This window comes from Pseudorca crassidens, chromosome 14 (assembly GCF_039906515.1).
Source record: "Pseudorca crassidens isolate mPseCra1 chromosome 14, mPseCra1.hap1, whole genome shotgun sequence".
NCBI classification, from domain to species: Eukaryota; Metazoa; Chordata; class Mammalia; order Artiodactyla; family Delphinidae; genus Pseudorca; species Pseudorca crassidens.
This window is the reverse complement of record NC_090309.1, coordinates 3,053,581-3,066,438: the sequence shown is the minus strand read 5'-3', so window position 1 is coordinate 3,066,438 and position 12,858 is coordinate 3,053,581. Positions and strand designations below refer to the sequence as shown.

The window sequence follows — 12,858 nt, the reverse complement described above, 5'->3', positions numbered from 1 at the left end:
GTGGGCCTGTGATGTGCCAAAGACAGTTCCTTAGGTTCCATACTGACCTCGGTGTCCTTGCTGGAGATGGCGGGGTTAGATTATCAGCCTCTAAATTTTCTTTAGCTCTTATAATATAGCTATTATTTATAACATCGTTGACTCTTGAACAATGTGGAGGTTGGGATTTTCCCAGCACAGTGGAAAATCTGAGTACAACCTTACCGATGGCTCTTTGTATCGAGTTTCCTCATCGAGGGGTCCGACCACTGTGGATGGTGTAGGTCTGTAGTATTTACTGTTGAAAAAAATCCACGTGTCAGCAGGCCTGCACAGCTCAAACCCATGTTGTTCAAAGGTCAGCTGTAGTACTACTTTTGTAGCATCCCTGTTTTTTATTTGGTTACTTTGGAACATGTGTTCAAAGAAAACAATATTAGATTTAGGTCGTTTCATACCTGTTTTTATCGTAGGACTTGTTTCATTCCTGTTGGAACAGCATCCCTGTTGAAGCAGTATTGTTACAAATTCCAGTTAACTCTGCCCTTCCGAGCTCTTGTTGTGTCCGTCCACACCAGCCTGGGCTCTCCGCTAGTGTGCAGTCCAAGGGGTAACATCCACCTCTCAGCGTCACTGTGTGACGCTAACCTTTACTTGGGGGGTCCAGAAAGCTGCAGTGTCAGACCAAACAAGCAAACGCGATATTCAATATTCATCAGCTTTTCTAAGTAAAATTCATAAGAGCTATGAAGGCAAAAGCAGTCCCTTGTTTGTGAGTGAGAAGAAGGTCCAGGGCAGTCTGCCTGCTCCAGCCTCTGGTTCTGGCCCTGCCCGGACCGCATGGGTGCTCACTGGCTGTGGAGGGAAGCGGGCCTGACTGGTCTGTGGGGTGTCACCTGGCAGGACCCTGCAGCCGAGGGAAGTGCAGGCAGAGTGCGTGTCTCAGTGGGAAAATGTCGAGTGTGGTTTCAGTGACTTTAAAACTCACGGCGTCAGGACAAGCACAAACCTCATACAGATACAGCATCGTACACTTTGCCTAGTGACCCCAGCGGCACTTGATAGTTGCTTGGGAAGACCTGTTAATATTGCATCTGATCATTGAATCCGGAGAGGTGGATTCAGTGGGTTAAAGGAGTTCTCCCAGCTTTGACTTCGTTATGAGGTTATGGTCAAGCCTCACAAAATTCTCGGGAGACGAGCAGGGTCAGCACACAGCTGGGGTGTGCTGTTGTGCCCGAGCAGAAGAGGCCTGACCCTGCTCTCACAGCATCTGAGTGGCGGAGACGCTAGCGTTTCTGCATCTGGTGTGGGTCTCACACACGCCCAGAATGTGAGCAGCCTGTAACGTTGTGTATCTTCACAGTGAACCTAACTCCACCTCTCGTGCTGTGCCTTAGAGAACAGCTGATGTTCCCTTTCCACTTCCTCGACCGGCTTGGAGAACACGACGTGACCTGCACGGTGTCGGGGGGCGGGCGGGCGGCGCAGGCGGGGGCCATCCGCTTGGCGACGGCGAGAGCCTTGTGCAGCTTTGTCACCGAGGACGAGGTCGAGTGGATGCGCCAAGGTGCGAGTTCGGGTCGGGGGGCGGGGGGACGGGGGACCCTCGAGTCTGCATCCGTCTCCGTTTTGTGTCGGGCACGTGAGCGGTGGCTTTTGTTTTATTATAGAAATTTGTAATCGTTATTCGATTTAATGATGGAACCCCTAAGGTGTTTCTCTCCAAAGTTATTGGAGATTCCTTTTCCACTGTGATATTAGTTCGAATTTCATTTCCCTTACTCACTCTGTGTGACCCTGTCACCTAGCCGTGAATTCCGGAGTCTCTGCACAGAGGGAGAAGGGTTCTACGATCAATATGTTCGTTAGGGCCCTGCGTCCGCATTTCACAGTCAGTCGGGGCAGCTCTAGCTGAGGAGTGTCTTCCCACCATTTGTGAAGGAGGAAAACACTGCGGGCACTGCCGACCGGCTGTGTGGCCTCAGCAAGGCCCTCTGAGTCCAGGAGCCCCTCTGGGCAAGTGACGTGGGCCCTGCCCCTGCCCTCCCACTGTGCCGCTGGGGTTCTGATCCCACGCTGCAGATAGGGCCACCCGTAGCTTAGGCAAGTTAATTTTTTTAAACCTCTAAAAATCCATTTGCTTATAAACAGTTCACCATTTTGTAGGACTCATATCTAGTCATTAAAATCATGTGATAGGACCTCACTTAACAATTCTGCTAGTTTTGAGTTTCTGTGCATATTGAAAAGTAATAAAGCATCATTACTTATCATTTAAACTAGAATGTAGACAGGTCTTGTTTGCCTTCCGCACAAAACGTTGTGTTATTCCACACCCCCTAAGTACAAGTAAACGCGAGAGCTGTGGGTACATGACAAGCGTAAAATGTGAATTTTGCCTGTGCCGTGTGGCCATTGAAAGTACCTTAATAAAGGACAGAAGCCTCGCATACAGTGACGAGAAGCGCTAGTGCTGGGAAGGTGAAAAAGACAAACTCCGGTCTGTTTACGTATTTATAAACAGTTAAAGAGTTTTCTCGTCGCTGGTGTTCTTGTGGTCGTTACCAACACCCCACACGGGCCACCACTGGGCACTCCCATCGGGGCCGTACGCTGAGAGTGACTTGTTTATTGCTCAGAAGTTGTAATTACTCCTGATGGTGGGAGACCGGGAGCTTCCAGTCTAAACTGACTTTACTCTTCTGGAACCAACGCCTTGTGCTGAGAACACAACTCTAAAACCTTTTTTAGATTCTGAAACAAAGTACCAAGAAATATTATTATCACACAAATTAGAAAAATAAGTTTCTTTTCTCAGATATGTTTGATAAGTCATATGCTACGTGTCGGTATATTCACGGGCACTGTTACTGTGTGGTGTCTGTATACTTCCACACACTTCGCCACCCAGGAAGTTTTGCTTTTCTCCCTCTTAAAACTTTCACATCTGTAATAGTAAGTGTGCCGGGCAAGTTCCCTGGCAGTGAGTAGCGACTGGCACAGCAGAGCAGCTTTGTCTTAAGTTGAACAAGTTTAAAAACCAAAAGGGAGTCGTATCTCTCATAGGAGAAGAAAAGCAGACTCAAGCAATGTACCTGGTGTTTGTCTCGGAAGCTGGGAAGATAGCTTAGGAGAGTGAAAGCGGACTGCTGTCCTGAGTTGTACACGAGGCTGGGAACTGCTTGTGGGCCTGGGCGCTCTTCCTCTGACGGCAGGAGCTGCCGGTTCAGGCGCTTCTCCTGCCTTCCTGCGATTTCCATGGTTCATAAAGGCATCTCTTTTTATGCTGCAGCGGGACTGCTTACTGCCGATCCCCGTGTCAGAGAGCGGAAGAAGCCGGGCCAGGAGGGAGCCCGCAGGAAGTTCACCTGGAAGAAGCGCTGAGTGTCTGGGCGGGAAAGGAGGGGGCCTGTGCACCTGGCACGCGGCGGACGCGCAGGAGGCAGGCGCTGGCCGGGTGAAGCAGCACCGTCACACGTTGGAGTTGGGAGCTGATTTATGCTAAATGCAATGTCGTAAAGGTTACCTTCTCAAAATCATTATTTAAAACTGTTTAGCTTTGTTCTGCTGCTTTACTTTTAAAACTTTTTCAGAAGAGAGCTTTAGAAGCATAACTCAGAATCTTGGCACATTCGACCTGAAAGGAGCATTCAGCAAAATCCAATCAAGAGACCGCCTTTTGCGGACGGAAAGGCCCAGCCCCACACATCTGACCCAGCAGAGCCGCGCTGCTAACTTAATGACAGGACGGACTTGGACTCACTCGTTTTCCCAGAGAGCAGTTGTTACAACATATCTTCCAAAACTGAGGGCTGAGAGTCCTTGTTGAGAAGAGTGAAGCCCCTGGAGCGTCTTTGTCAGGAGTCCAGCTGAGCCTCTGCGGAGGACAACAGGCCAGTCCCCCCTCCAAGCCCCCGGCAACCACCATTCCACTCTCTGTTTCTGAGTGTGACTTTTTTTTTTTTTTTAAAGATTCTACGTATAAGTGATACCACGCCTGAGTTTGCCTTTCTCTTTCTGGCTTATTTCACTTAGCATAGTACCTTCCAAGCTGGGTACAGACTTGCGGTTACAGTATGAATTAGTTCTGAGGATCTGGCTTTAGCGTGTCTGTGAAACCTTGAAGTAGTTCCAGGGTTCTATACATGCGTCACTTTTTCTGGGCTACATAGTTCCATTGCTCTCACAAGATGCCCAGAGGGGTCCCTCCCTATGATACTGAGAACCACGGGCATGAGGAGGGTTTGGGGGGGGGGGTTTAAGGACAATAAGTCCGCCCTTTGTGTGCAGCCAGCAGGCGAAGCAGACACCATGGTGAGATCTTGGGCCTGAGCTGGTGGGAGCAGGGGTCAAGGGTATTGGTCATAATCTTTGTCTGGCTAGGAGGAGGGTTACATGAGTGTCCACTTTACTGTACCTTTCGAATGTGATACGTGTGATTTTTATTATGAACCATTTTACGATAAAAGTGAATGAAAGACTACCGTGAGTTGGGATGTAGGGATGTAGTTGGAAGCCCTCGAGAACAGTCTCCGGGGCTTATGTGTGACCTCGGGCAGCTGACCTCCTCACAGCTGGGTGGTCGCTTGTGAGGAGGGGAGCACAGCAGCCCCTGTCCCAGGGTTAGAGGGTTCAGTAAAATCCACAGGAGCCGTGGAGCCCAGAGCAGGTCCCCTATCAGTGTGGGTTGTGATTTTCCTCAAGAAACCCCTCCTTAACCACTGTCATTTGCTTAAACCCAAGTGCACAGGATCTCAGTTGGACAAGGGAAGGAGTGGGGGTCATGGTGTAAGCAGGCAGTTTCCTTGAAAATGAATGACAGTTCACTACCTTGACTCCTCAGAAGAAACAGAAACACGATGCTGTACGTGGGGTAGCTGAGTGCTGTAGACCGAGTGTTTCCATTATCTGTTAAGGCGTCCAGGCTACACTCGATCCAGCAGCCCCACTGACACAGATGCTCAGCCCTCACACACCACGGGAGGTGGCAGCCGCGAGGAGCTCTCAGTGTTTGTAAGGGAGGGCCAGCACCTTGTGTTTGCACGAGTGTTGATGTCAAGCGCCTCTACCAGGAAGCCTGTGACCCATTCCTCCAAATTAACAGTCAAGGGGCCATAAAAATCATCATCATCTCACGGAAATACTGCCACCTTCTTTGGTGACCAACTTTGTGGGCTACGGAAGATGTTCTTCTTATTGTAAGCCTTTGGTTAAGACACCAGGAACGCATTCCTGAAAACTGAAAGTAATCTTTGAGCACTAAGCCATAAAAACTGCTGAGCTTCAACACTGAGCAAAATATTGTCAGAATTTTTTCCTGTCATTTCTCGGAAAATATAAATTACTATAGAGGTGCAAAATGTGGGGAAAAACAATTCAAGTCATATCAGTGTATTCCTTCCTTCAGCACAGGACATTAGCTTTTTAAACTAAATAATAACATTCATAATATATATTTCAAAAAAGGAACCATAAGGTAGAATTAGGTATTTCATTAGAATCAGAAGGTATTTAAAGGCCATGATTTTTGGAGTGAAGGCCTGCTTTAACCATGTGTTTCCAGACGTCTTGGGGCCTTGCTGCCTGGAGGGAGGGCCCCTCCCAGGGTTAGCGGGTCGCTGGCCACAGTAAACCACGTGCCTGCCGCGTGCCTTTCAGGCAGTCACTTGCTGGCCTGTTGGCCTCCTCTACCTGATCCTGATAAAACCTGGGTTTTACGCAGGGCCTCAGCCTTTCAGGCACTGTTCCTGCAGTAGCAGAATACGGGGTCCTAGTCTTGCTGTGTTAGTGCTTTTTCTTACTCAATTTTTATTCATCAGACATTTATTTAACAAGTTATAAATACAAACCAGACAGGTTCCTTCTAGGAAATTTTCTTTAACGGATGGGAGGAGACCCCTTTAATAAAGTGGTAAATTCCTGTTACTTTTCATGAAATCACTGCTACTTTAGCTTTAACAAAAGTTAGGACCACTTTTGGATCTTCTATGAAAACTGTTCACGAGAACTCCAAATTTATTCCTTTTTCATTTTCCCAAGACTTGATGGTACTTCTCTTAAAAATGATTGAAACCTCCGCGGGGGAGCCAGCCTCACGGTGTGAGGTCCTTCTCTCCAAGTCGAGAATGCAAGGTTCACACAAACTCTCCTGATGGCATTCGAACCCTGTAGACTTCTCCGCCGAGGACACCGTCGTCCCTGTTCCCGCTCGGGGTCCCCCACTATTACACTGAATTTTGTATTGCCTTGAAGTGAGGGGAGGGTGGTAGAGGAGAGGCGTGTTTCACGGCGATTTGCAGATAAAGGAAAGGGAGCTGGACACTGCACATCGGTAGGTGGTTGTGTTTGGCTATGTGAGGACCTGTCGGTGGCAGGTGGCAAGAACCCCAGACCTGGGCTGTCTTTACACTGAAAAGGGGGACTTATTGGGAGCCTCTCAGGATTTCTGGCCTGGGCGGACATCCTGCAGGATGGGGGCCGTGTCCCAGGTCTCCCGGGCGCTCGGCTCCCAACCTGGCCTCTCACTTCTCGGGGTTCTTCCGACAGACTAGGGAGCTGGGGCCACTTCGGACCAAGGGCAGCTCCCACGGCAGCAGTGGTGGAGCGGGCGCAGGGGCAGTCCTAGCAGACAGCAGGTCCCGTCCCTGAAGGTGGGACTTGTGCCCCAGGGTCAGGCCTGGGTCGCTGCAGAGCTGTGCAGAGTGGTCGCCACCGCAGCTGTCGGGGCCCCTCACCGCTAAGGAACGCTGGCCTCCACCCGCCTCCCCAGGCTCAGCCCTGCCTGCAGAGCCCCCCAGCCGCGCCGCCCCTCCGCTGCCTGGTGCCCGTGAGCGGCCCGGCCACTGTCCCCAGCACCCTTTCCTACCTGCCGTCTGTTCCTCCCCAGCCCGAGCTCGCGGGCGGTGCGGGTCTGTGCGTGTTTCTCCCCGCAACAGAGGCAGCGGGAGGATTCTGCTGTCTGTGCCCAGCGCCCCCTCACGCCAGGTTCGGGAGTCAGCATTCCCCCTGGGGGAAGGACGCCACTACCGACCCCTCGCTCAGACGTTCCGATAGCTCGGGAGGTGGGCTCTGCCTGCTCATCTGCCTTGCACGTCCGGATTCTTCCACCAGTCCCTGGCGTCTTTACTGCTGGCTCCTCTGGTTCCCCCAGGAAGGGGGTTACAAAAAGTAGTCAACAGAGTTTTTGTCCTCAAAGCTTAGAATTTGCGTCTCTAATTAGAAAAACAACAAACACAGGGAAAACAATTAGAAGGCAATTAGGTCCTGCTGAGAAGTGTTGACAGCAGTAATGACACGGAGCTGAGGACGGGACCTCACCTGGCAGGTCGGCCGGGAGCTTCTGCGAGGCCTGGGGTGACACGTGCTCTGGAGACCACCGCCCTCCACCCACACCGAGCCTCCGCCCTCTGGTCTGAAAGGTGGGGGCAGGATCCCTGCTTTCCAGGGCTCCGCGGACCACTCAGAACTGGGGTGAGACACCTGGCAGTTTCTGAGACAGCAGGTCCTGGTGACTCTCCGTTGCCAGCGTCGACCAAAAACGTCAAAACTGTCTCGAGGAGGACGTGGGCCCTGCCCGGCGGGCAGCATTCAGAGATTGCGCCCCAGTTACTCTTGGTAGCCGCCCCCCTGCACATCCCCCGGGGCCTTGTCTTCCTGAGGGAAGAAGTGACAGGAAGGCAGTGCCAGCTGCGTGACGGTCTGAGCTGCGCCGTGGGCATCCCTGCATCCCTGAGACGGGCTGGCTTAGCCGGCCTGGCTGGAACTCCTGTGGACGTTCCCTCTTCCAAGGGCCCTCCTGGACCTGGCTTCTCTTCTCCCCAGCCGGCTGCCCACGGGTGGTGACAGGAGCGTCAGCCAGCTGCAGCCTGACACCCGGGTGCTGGAGGCTTTCTAGAAACATCTCTGCACACGAATACCGCTCAAGCTAGAGGGCCTCCCATACATCATCAGCGCTGGTTCTCTTTCAAGATGATGCGAATGTAAACTATGTAAAAATTCTCATCCATGTTGGAGCAATGGAATTAGGTGAAAACAAAGGCTCCTTGCCCTGGAAAGGCAGCGTATACGAGAGTACCATCCTGTAATGCTGAGGGGTTCACGGAACCCCGGAAGTCCGTTCCTGGCCTGAGGGTCTCCACAGCGCCTCGTTGAGAATGCCCATTCAGTTCATGACAAGGATGGGACGAATTCAAAACTTTATGGTCATCTCAATTTTAGTTTCTGGGTTTCTTGTTCCTACCTTGAAATTACTTGTTTAAAGAGCATAGTGGGCTCGTTTTGGTCTTTATATATAGGCTTCCTAAACATAAGCTCTAGTATCATCGTGTGGGATGGGATGGGCGTTTCTGACTGCCTGTGCGGCATCGCCCTCTGAGGTCTCCCCTGTCAACCACCCTCCTGCCCTCCCTGCCCCTCCTCTCCCTGTCCACCCCCTGCATTGGGATCTGCGGGGTCCATAGGGCAAGGGGCCAGCCCACCACCGTCATCTTGCCCTCATGTCCACATACTGCCTCAGAGACTCCCCGGCATGTTGGGAGAAATCACTTTGGATCTCAGAGGGTTTGCAGGGAGAATCTGGAGACCTACAATAAGCCACACAAACTCCAAAGCGGATCTTTAAGTTACAAACTTAGCTGTCCCCACAGAGTGGAACCCACTCGTGGGTCACACAGATGAGAATTGAGATGTGCTGCTGGGCAGAGTGCATGACAGGGCGGTTCGAGAGGTGACAGACAGGAGTGGCTCGGAGGGAATGGATGGGTATTTCTAAAACATCTAGTGTGTGGCTGTTACTACTCATTTCATCGTAGTACCAAGTCTTTCAGAATATTCTTCAATGCTTTACTTAACTTCAGAGCTCAATAAATAGAGTAACAATAACTTGCTTGTGGTGTAGGAAATCTGTTTCCTTTCAATTAGAAAAATTAAAAAATGTGAACATTGAATAGTCTATACTTTTAGTCTGATCAGGCGAGTGAACCCTAGCCTTAATGTTAAGGTGCTGCGGGCCGCCAGGAAGGAATGCTGCCTGCCCGTACCCTGGTTTTAACCCAGTGAGGTAAGCCTCGGGGTTGGACCTCTAGCCCACGGAACTGCAAGGCAGTAAATTCGTGCTGTTTTCAGCCATTATGCTTGTGGTTGGTTACAGCAGCCATAGAAAAGTAATGCAGGGGACTTCCCTGGCGGTCCAGTGGTTAGGACTGCACTTCCAGTGCAGGGGGCATGGATCCCTGGTTGGTTGGGGAACTAAGATCCCACGTGCCGCGTGGCACAGCCGAAAGAAAGAAAGTAATAATAGGTGTGAGCATAGGTTATTGTCGGAGATGAGGCTGGCGCAGGAACTCAGAGGTCCCCGAGCCAGTCAGGAGGCAGGGCTTCTGGAAGAGATCTGCGCACTGAATCCCCGATGGAGCTCAGGGGACAGCCTTCCCTTAGGACGTTTCTGTAGCCAGTGCCCGAGGGAAGGCTCGTTGGGGCAATTTTACACCGTCTAATGGCTCTGCCTGCGAAGACTTGCTTATTTGGGGAAACATATTCTGGGATGTGCGAATTCTAAACCAAAAAATGAAAGTTTATTTTCCCACACACGTTACTCTGTGCACCTCTCTCCTGGACCGCTGGACTGGGCGTGGCTGCCTGGAGCCGGCTGGGTTTCAGGATGTGCCCTGCCTGGGGCCTTGGTAGCACTTCCAGCCTAGCTCCCGGGCGCAAAGCGGGCTGACGCCTTCCAGAGCGAAGGCGCGGGGTCCCTCGCAGAGCCCTGCGCTCTTCCATTTACCCAACAGATGCTGATAGACGCAGCCCCACGGTGAGGGCTGAGGAGGTTTAGGGACCAGAAACAAAAGCTTGCATGCCGGCTGGGGAGACGATGAAGTGTTACGTGGCTGGCCTTGCGCGTGGTGGAGGGTGCCCTGGAGCAGGGAAGGGGGGTTGGGACTGGCACAGCGGGGGGGGGGGGCAGCTGTTGCAGGGAGCCGTGAAGGCAGCAAGGAGTAAGCATCTTACACTTGGCACCAGAGGGCCCCGGTCGAGGGGCTGGCCTAATGCCAGACCCCGGGAGCTGGCAGGTGTGGGCGGAGCAGAGGGAGGAGGATAGTGAGAGGACAGGGCAGAGCCGGGCGGGGTGACGGGGAGGGCTGGAAGGCCATGGTTTCCCTGGCAGCAGACGGGAATCACTGCACGTTCTGAGCGGAGGCTGGCGCGCCCTGTGTGTGCATCCGACCATCCTCGTGTTCAGGGGGCCTCGGGTGGAGCAGGGAATTCAGGCAGGAGGCAGTGCACCGAGTCAGGTGACGTAGCTGATGGCTGGGACCAGAGTGCAAGAAGCAGAGCTGGAGAGAGGGCTCAGACCCTGGGTTTTGAAAGCTTAAGTCCAAGATCAAGTCCCTCGTGATGTATGTGAAGTGTGTGTCATCCCATCCCGTTACTTTGTCAGGGTGACCCGTAACTACCAGGCCAGTGAATGGTGTAACCCCTATGGCGGTCAGCTGAAGCGTAGTAACCCAATCCCGTGTGGAGGGAACATTTTGAAGGTTAATAATGAGGTGAGAGACAAGTGAATAAGAAAGAAGGGGATGTTTCATCAGTGTTCTAGATCGTGGTTCTCAGACAGGCGTCAGAGTCGTCTGGAGGACTTAAGACACGTTCCGGGCCCGCCCCCGCCCCCCCCCCCCCCCCGAGTTTCGGCAGGAGGCCTAGAGCAGGCATTTCTAGCTGAGTTTGCATGTCCAGCTAGTTCCAGGCGATGCGGCTGCAGCCGGTCCGGGGATCACACACAGGGAAACCCTGCTCCAGGTGTGAAGTGTCCTCCGGAAGGGGCAGCAGAGGGGAGCTTAGGGCTCTTTCCGTCCAGCTGTCACCAGCCAGAGGCTTCCCCAGGGAGGCCACGTGCGCGTGCTGGACAGTGAGAGACCACGGGCCCCAGGGGTCAGGGGCCGGACTCAGGGTCCCATTGGTGTGCAACCTCTGACACACACACCCCTTAACAGAGGTCCACAGAGGTTACCCTAATTGCTGGGTGAAAGGATTCCGAGTTTTTATTCATGCTAACGTGATCAGATACGGACTAGCTCTCATTCCTGAATTGTGTTGAGACGTTGATTCATTTGAAGTGAAAAAAGCAAGTGGTAACTATTTCTCTTCTATCAAAGAATATTCATGTATTACATGCCTGTGTTTGACTTATAAAATGTATTTGTGTCTAGATATCTTTATGCCCGTATTTGACTTATAAAATCTGTTTGTGTCCAGATATCTTTATGCAGTGAAATTATTGATTATTTTTTACTTTCTTCTTTCATGTGTGGTTTGAACTTTTTAAAGCTCATTCATAACTTTTATAACAGAAAATAGTGAATTTCGCCTTGAAGTGTCCAGATTTCTAGCGACTAGTACCCTGGTTTAACCACCAGGTGGAGTAGTTTACAACCGAATAGTCTACTCGGTGCAGAAAAGGCGAAGGGGGTGAGATTCCCGCCCTCTTCCCTAATTTCATCCAGGTGATTCCTGTACGCTGTAATGCCCCTTGGAAACATCAGGCATACTAATTATATTTTTAAATCTGTCTATTGCAGATGAATCTCTAAATTCTGATTTATGTTTCACATGCTTACATTTGAATTTATAATGATCTTACTTATTAAGTTGATTCCCTTTTATTATATTAATTTCAGGTGCACAACATAATGATTTGGTATTTGTACACAGGCACACCTCCTTTTATTGTGCTTCCCAGATATTGCATTTTTATATATGTATACAAATTGAAGGTTTGTGGCAACGCTGCATGGAGCAAGGCTGTTGGTGCCCTTTTCCCAAAGCATTTCCTCTCTGTGTATTTCTGTCACATTTTAGTAATTGTCGCAATATTTCAAACTTTTTCATTATTACCGTATTTGTTAGGGTGATCTGTGATTAGTGATCTTTGACGTTACTATATTGTAACTGTTTGGGGGGCCCACGAGTCACACCCATGTAAGATGGTGAATTTAATGGATAAATGTGTGTGTGTTCTGACTGTCCACCGACCAGCTGTTCCCCGTCTCTCTCCCTCTGCCCGGGCCTCCCTGCTCCCTGACACACAACAGTATTGAAATTCGGCCAATTAATACCCTACCGTGGCTTCTAGTGTTCAGGTGAGAGGAGGTTCACGCATCTCTCACTTTAAATCAAAAACTTGAAATGATGAAGTTTAATGAAGAAGGCATGTCGGAAGCCAAGGCAGGCTGAAAGCTAGGGTTCTTGTGCCAGACGGTTAGCCAAGTTGTGTATGCAGAGGAAAAGTCCTTGAAGGAAATTAAAAGTGCTGCCCCAGTGAACACGCACAGACATAAGAAAGCAAACAGTGCTATTGCTGACGTGGCGAAAGTTGTAGTGTCTGGATAGAAAATCGTAACAGTCACAAGAGTCCCTTAAGCCAAAGCCTACTCCAGAGCAAGGCCCTAACTCTTTAACTCTGTGAAGGCTGGGAGAGGTGAAGAAGCTGCAGAAGAGAAGTTTGAAGCGAGCAGGTATTAGTTCATGAGGTTTAAGGAAGGAAGCCGCCTCCGTAACATAAAAGTACAAGGTGGGGACTTCCCTGGCGGCCCAGTGGTTACGACTCCACGCTTCCGGTTCAGGGGGCGCGGTTTGATTCCTGGTTGGGGAAATAAGATCCCACATGCCACGCAGCGAGGCCAAAAGATCTTAAAAAATAATAAAAAATAAAAAGTGCAAGGGGAAGCAGCAAGTGCTGATGTAGAAGCTGCAGCAAGTTATCCAGAAGATCCAGCTGAATAACTAATAAAGGTGGCTACAGTAAGCAACAGATGCTAAGTGTAGGTGAAACAGCCTTCTACTGGAAAAGGATGCCATCTAGGACTTGCATAGCTAAAGAAG

General features: G+C 50.9%; 1 protein-coding gene across 1 annotated transcript in view; it reads left to right on the top strand.

The window, feature by feature from the left end:
* Positions 1-4,465, top strand: part of MRPS9 (mitochondrial ribosomal protein S9) — a 41,709-nt gene extending 37,244 nt beyond the window's left edge. The window contains exons 10-11 of the mRNA XM_067704041.1: positions 1,380-1,549; positions 3,275-4,465. Coding sequence (XP_067560142.1) covers positions 1,380-1,549; positions 3,275-3,366 — 262 coding nt within the window. The 3' untranslated portion in view covers positions 3,367-4,465. The remainder of the gene's footprint in view (positions 1-1,379; positions 1,550-3,274) is intronic.
* Positions 4,466-12,858: the final 8,393 nt, after the last annotated feature.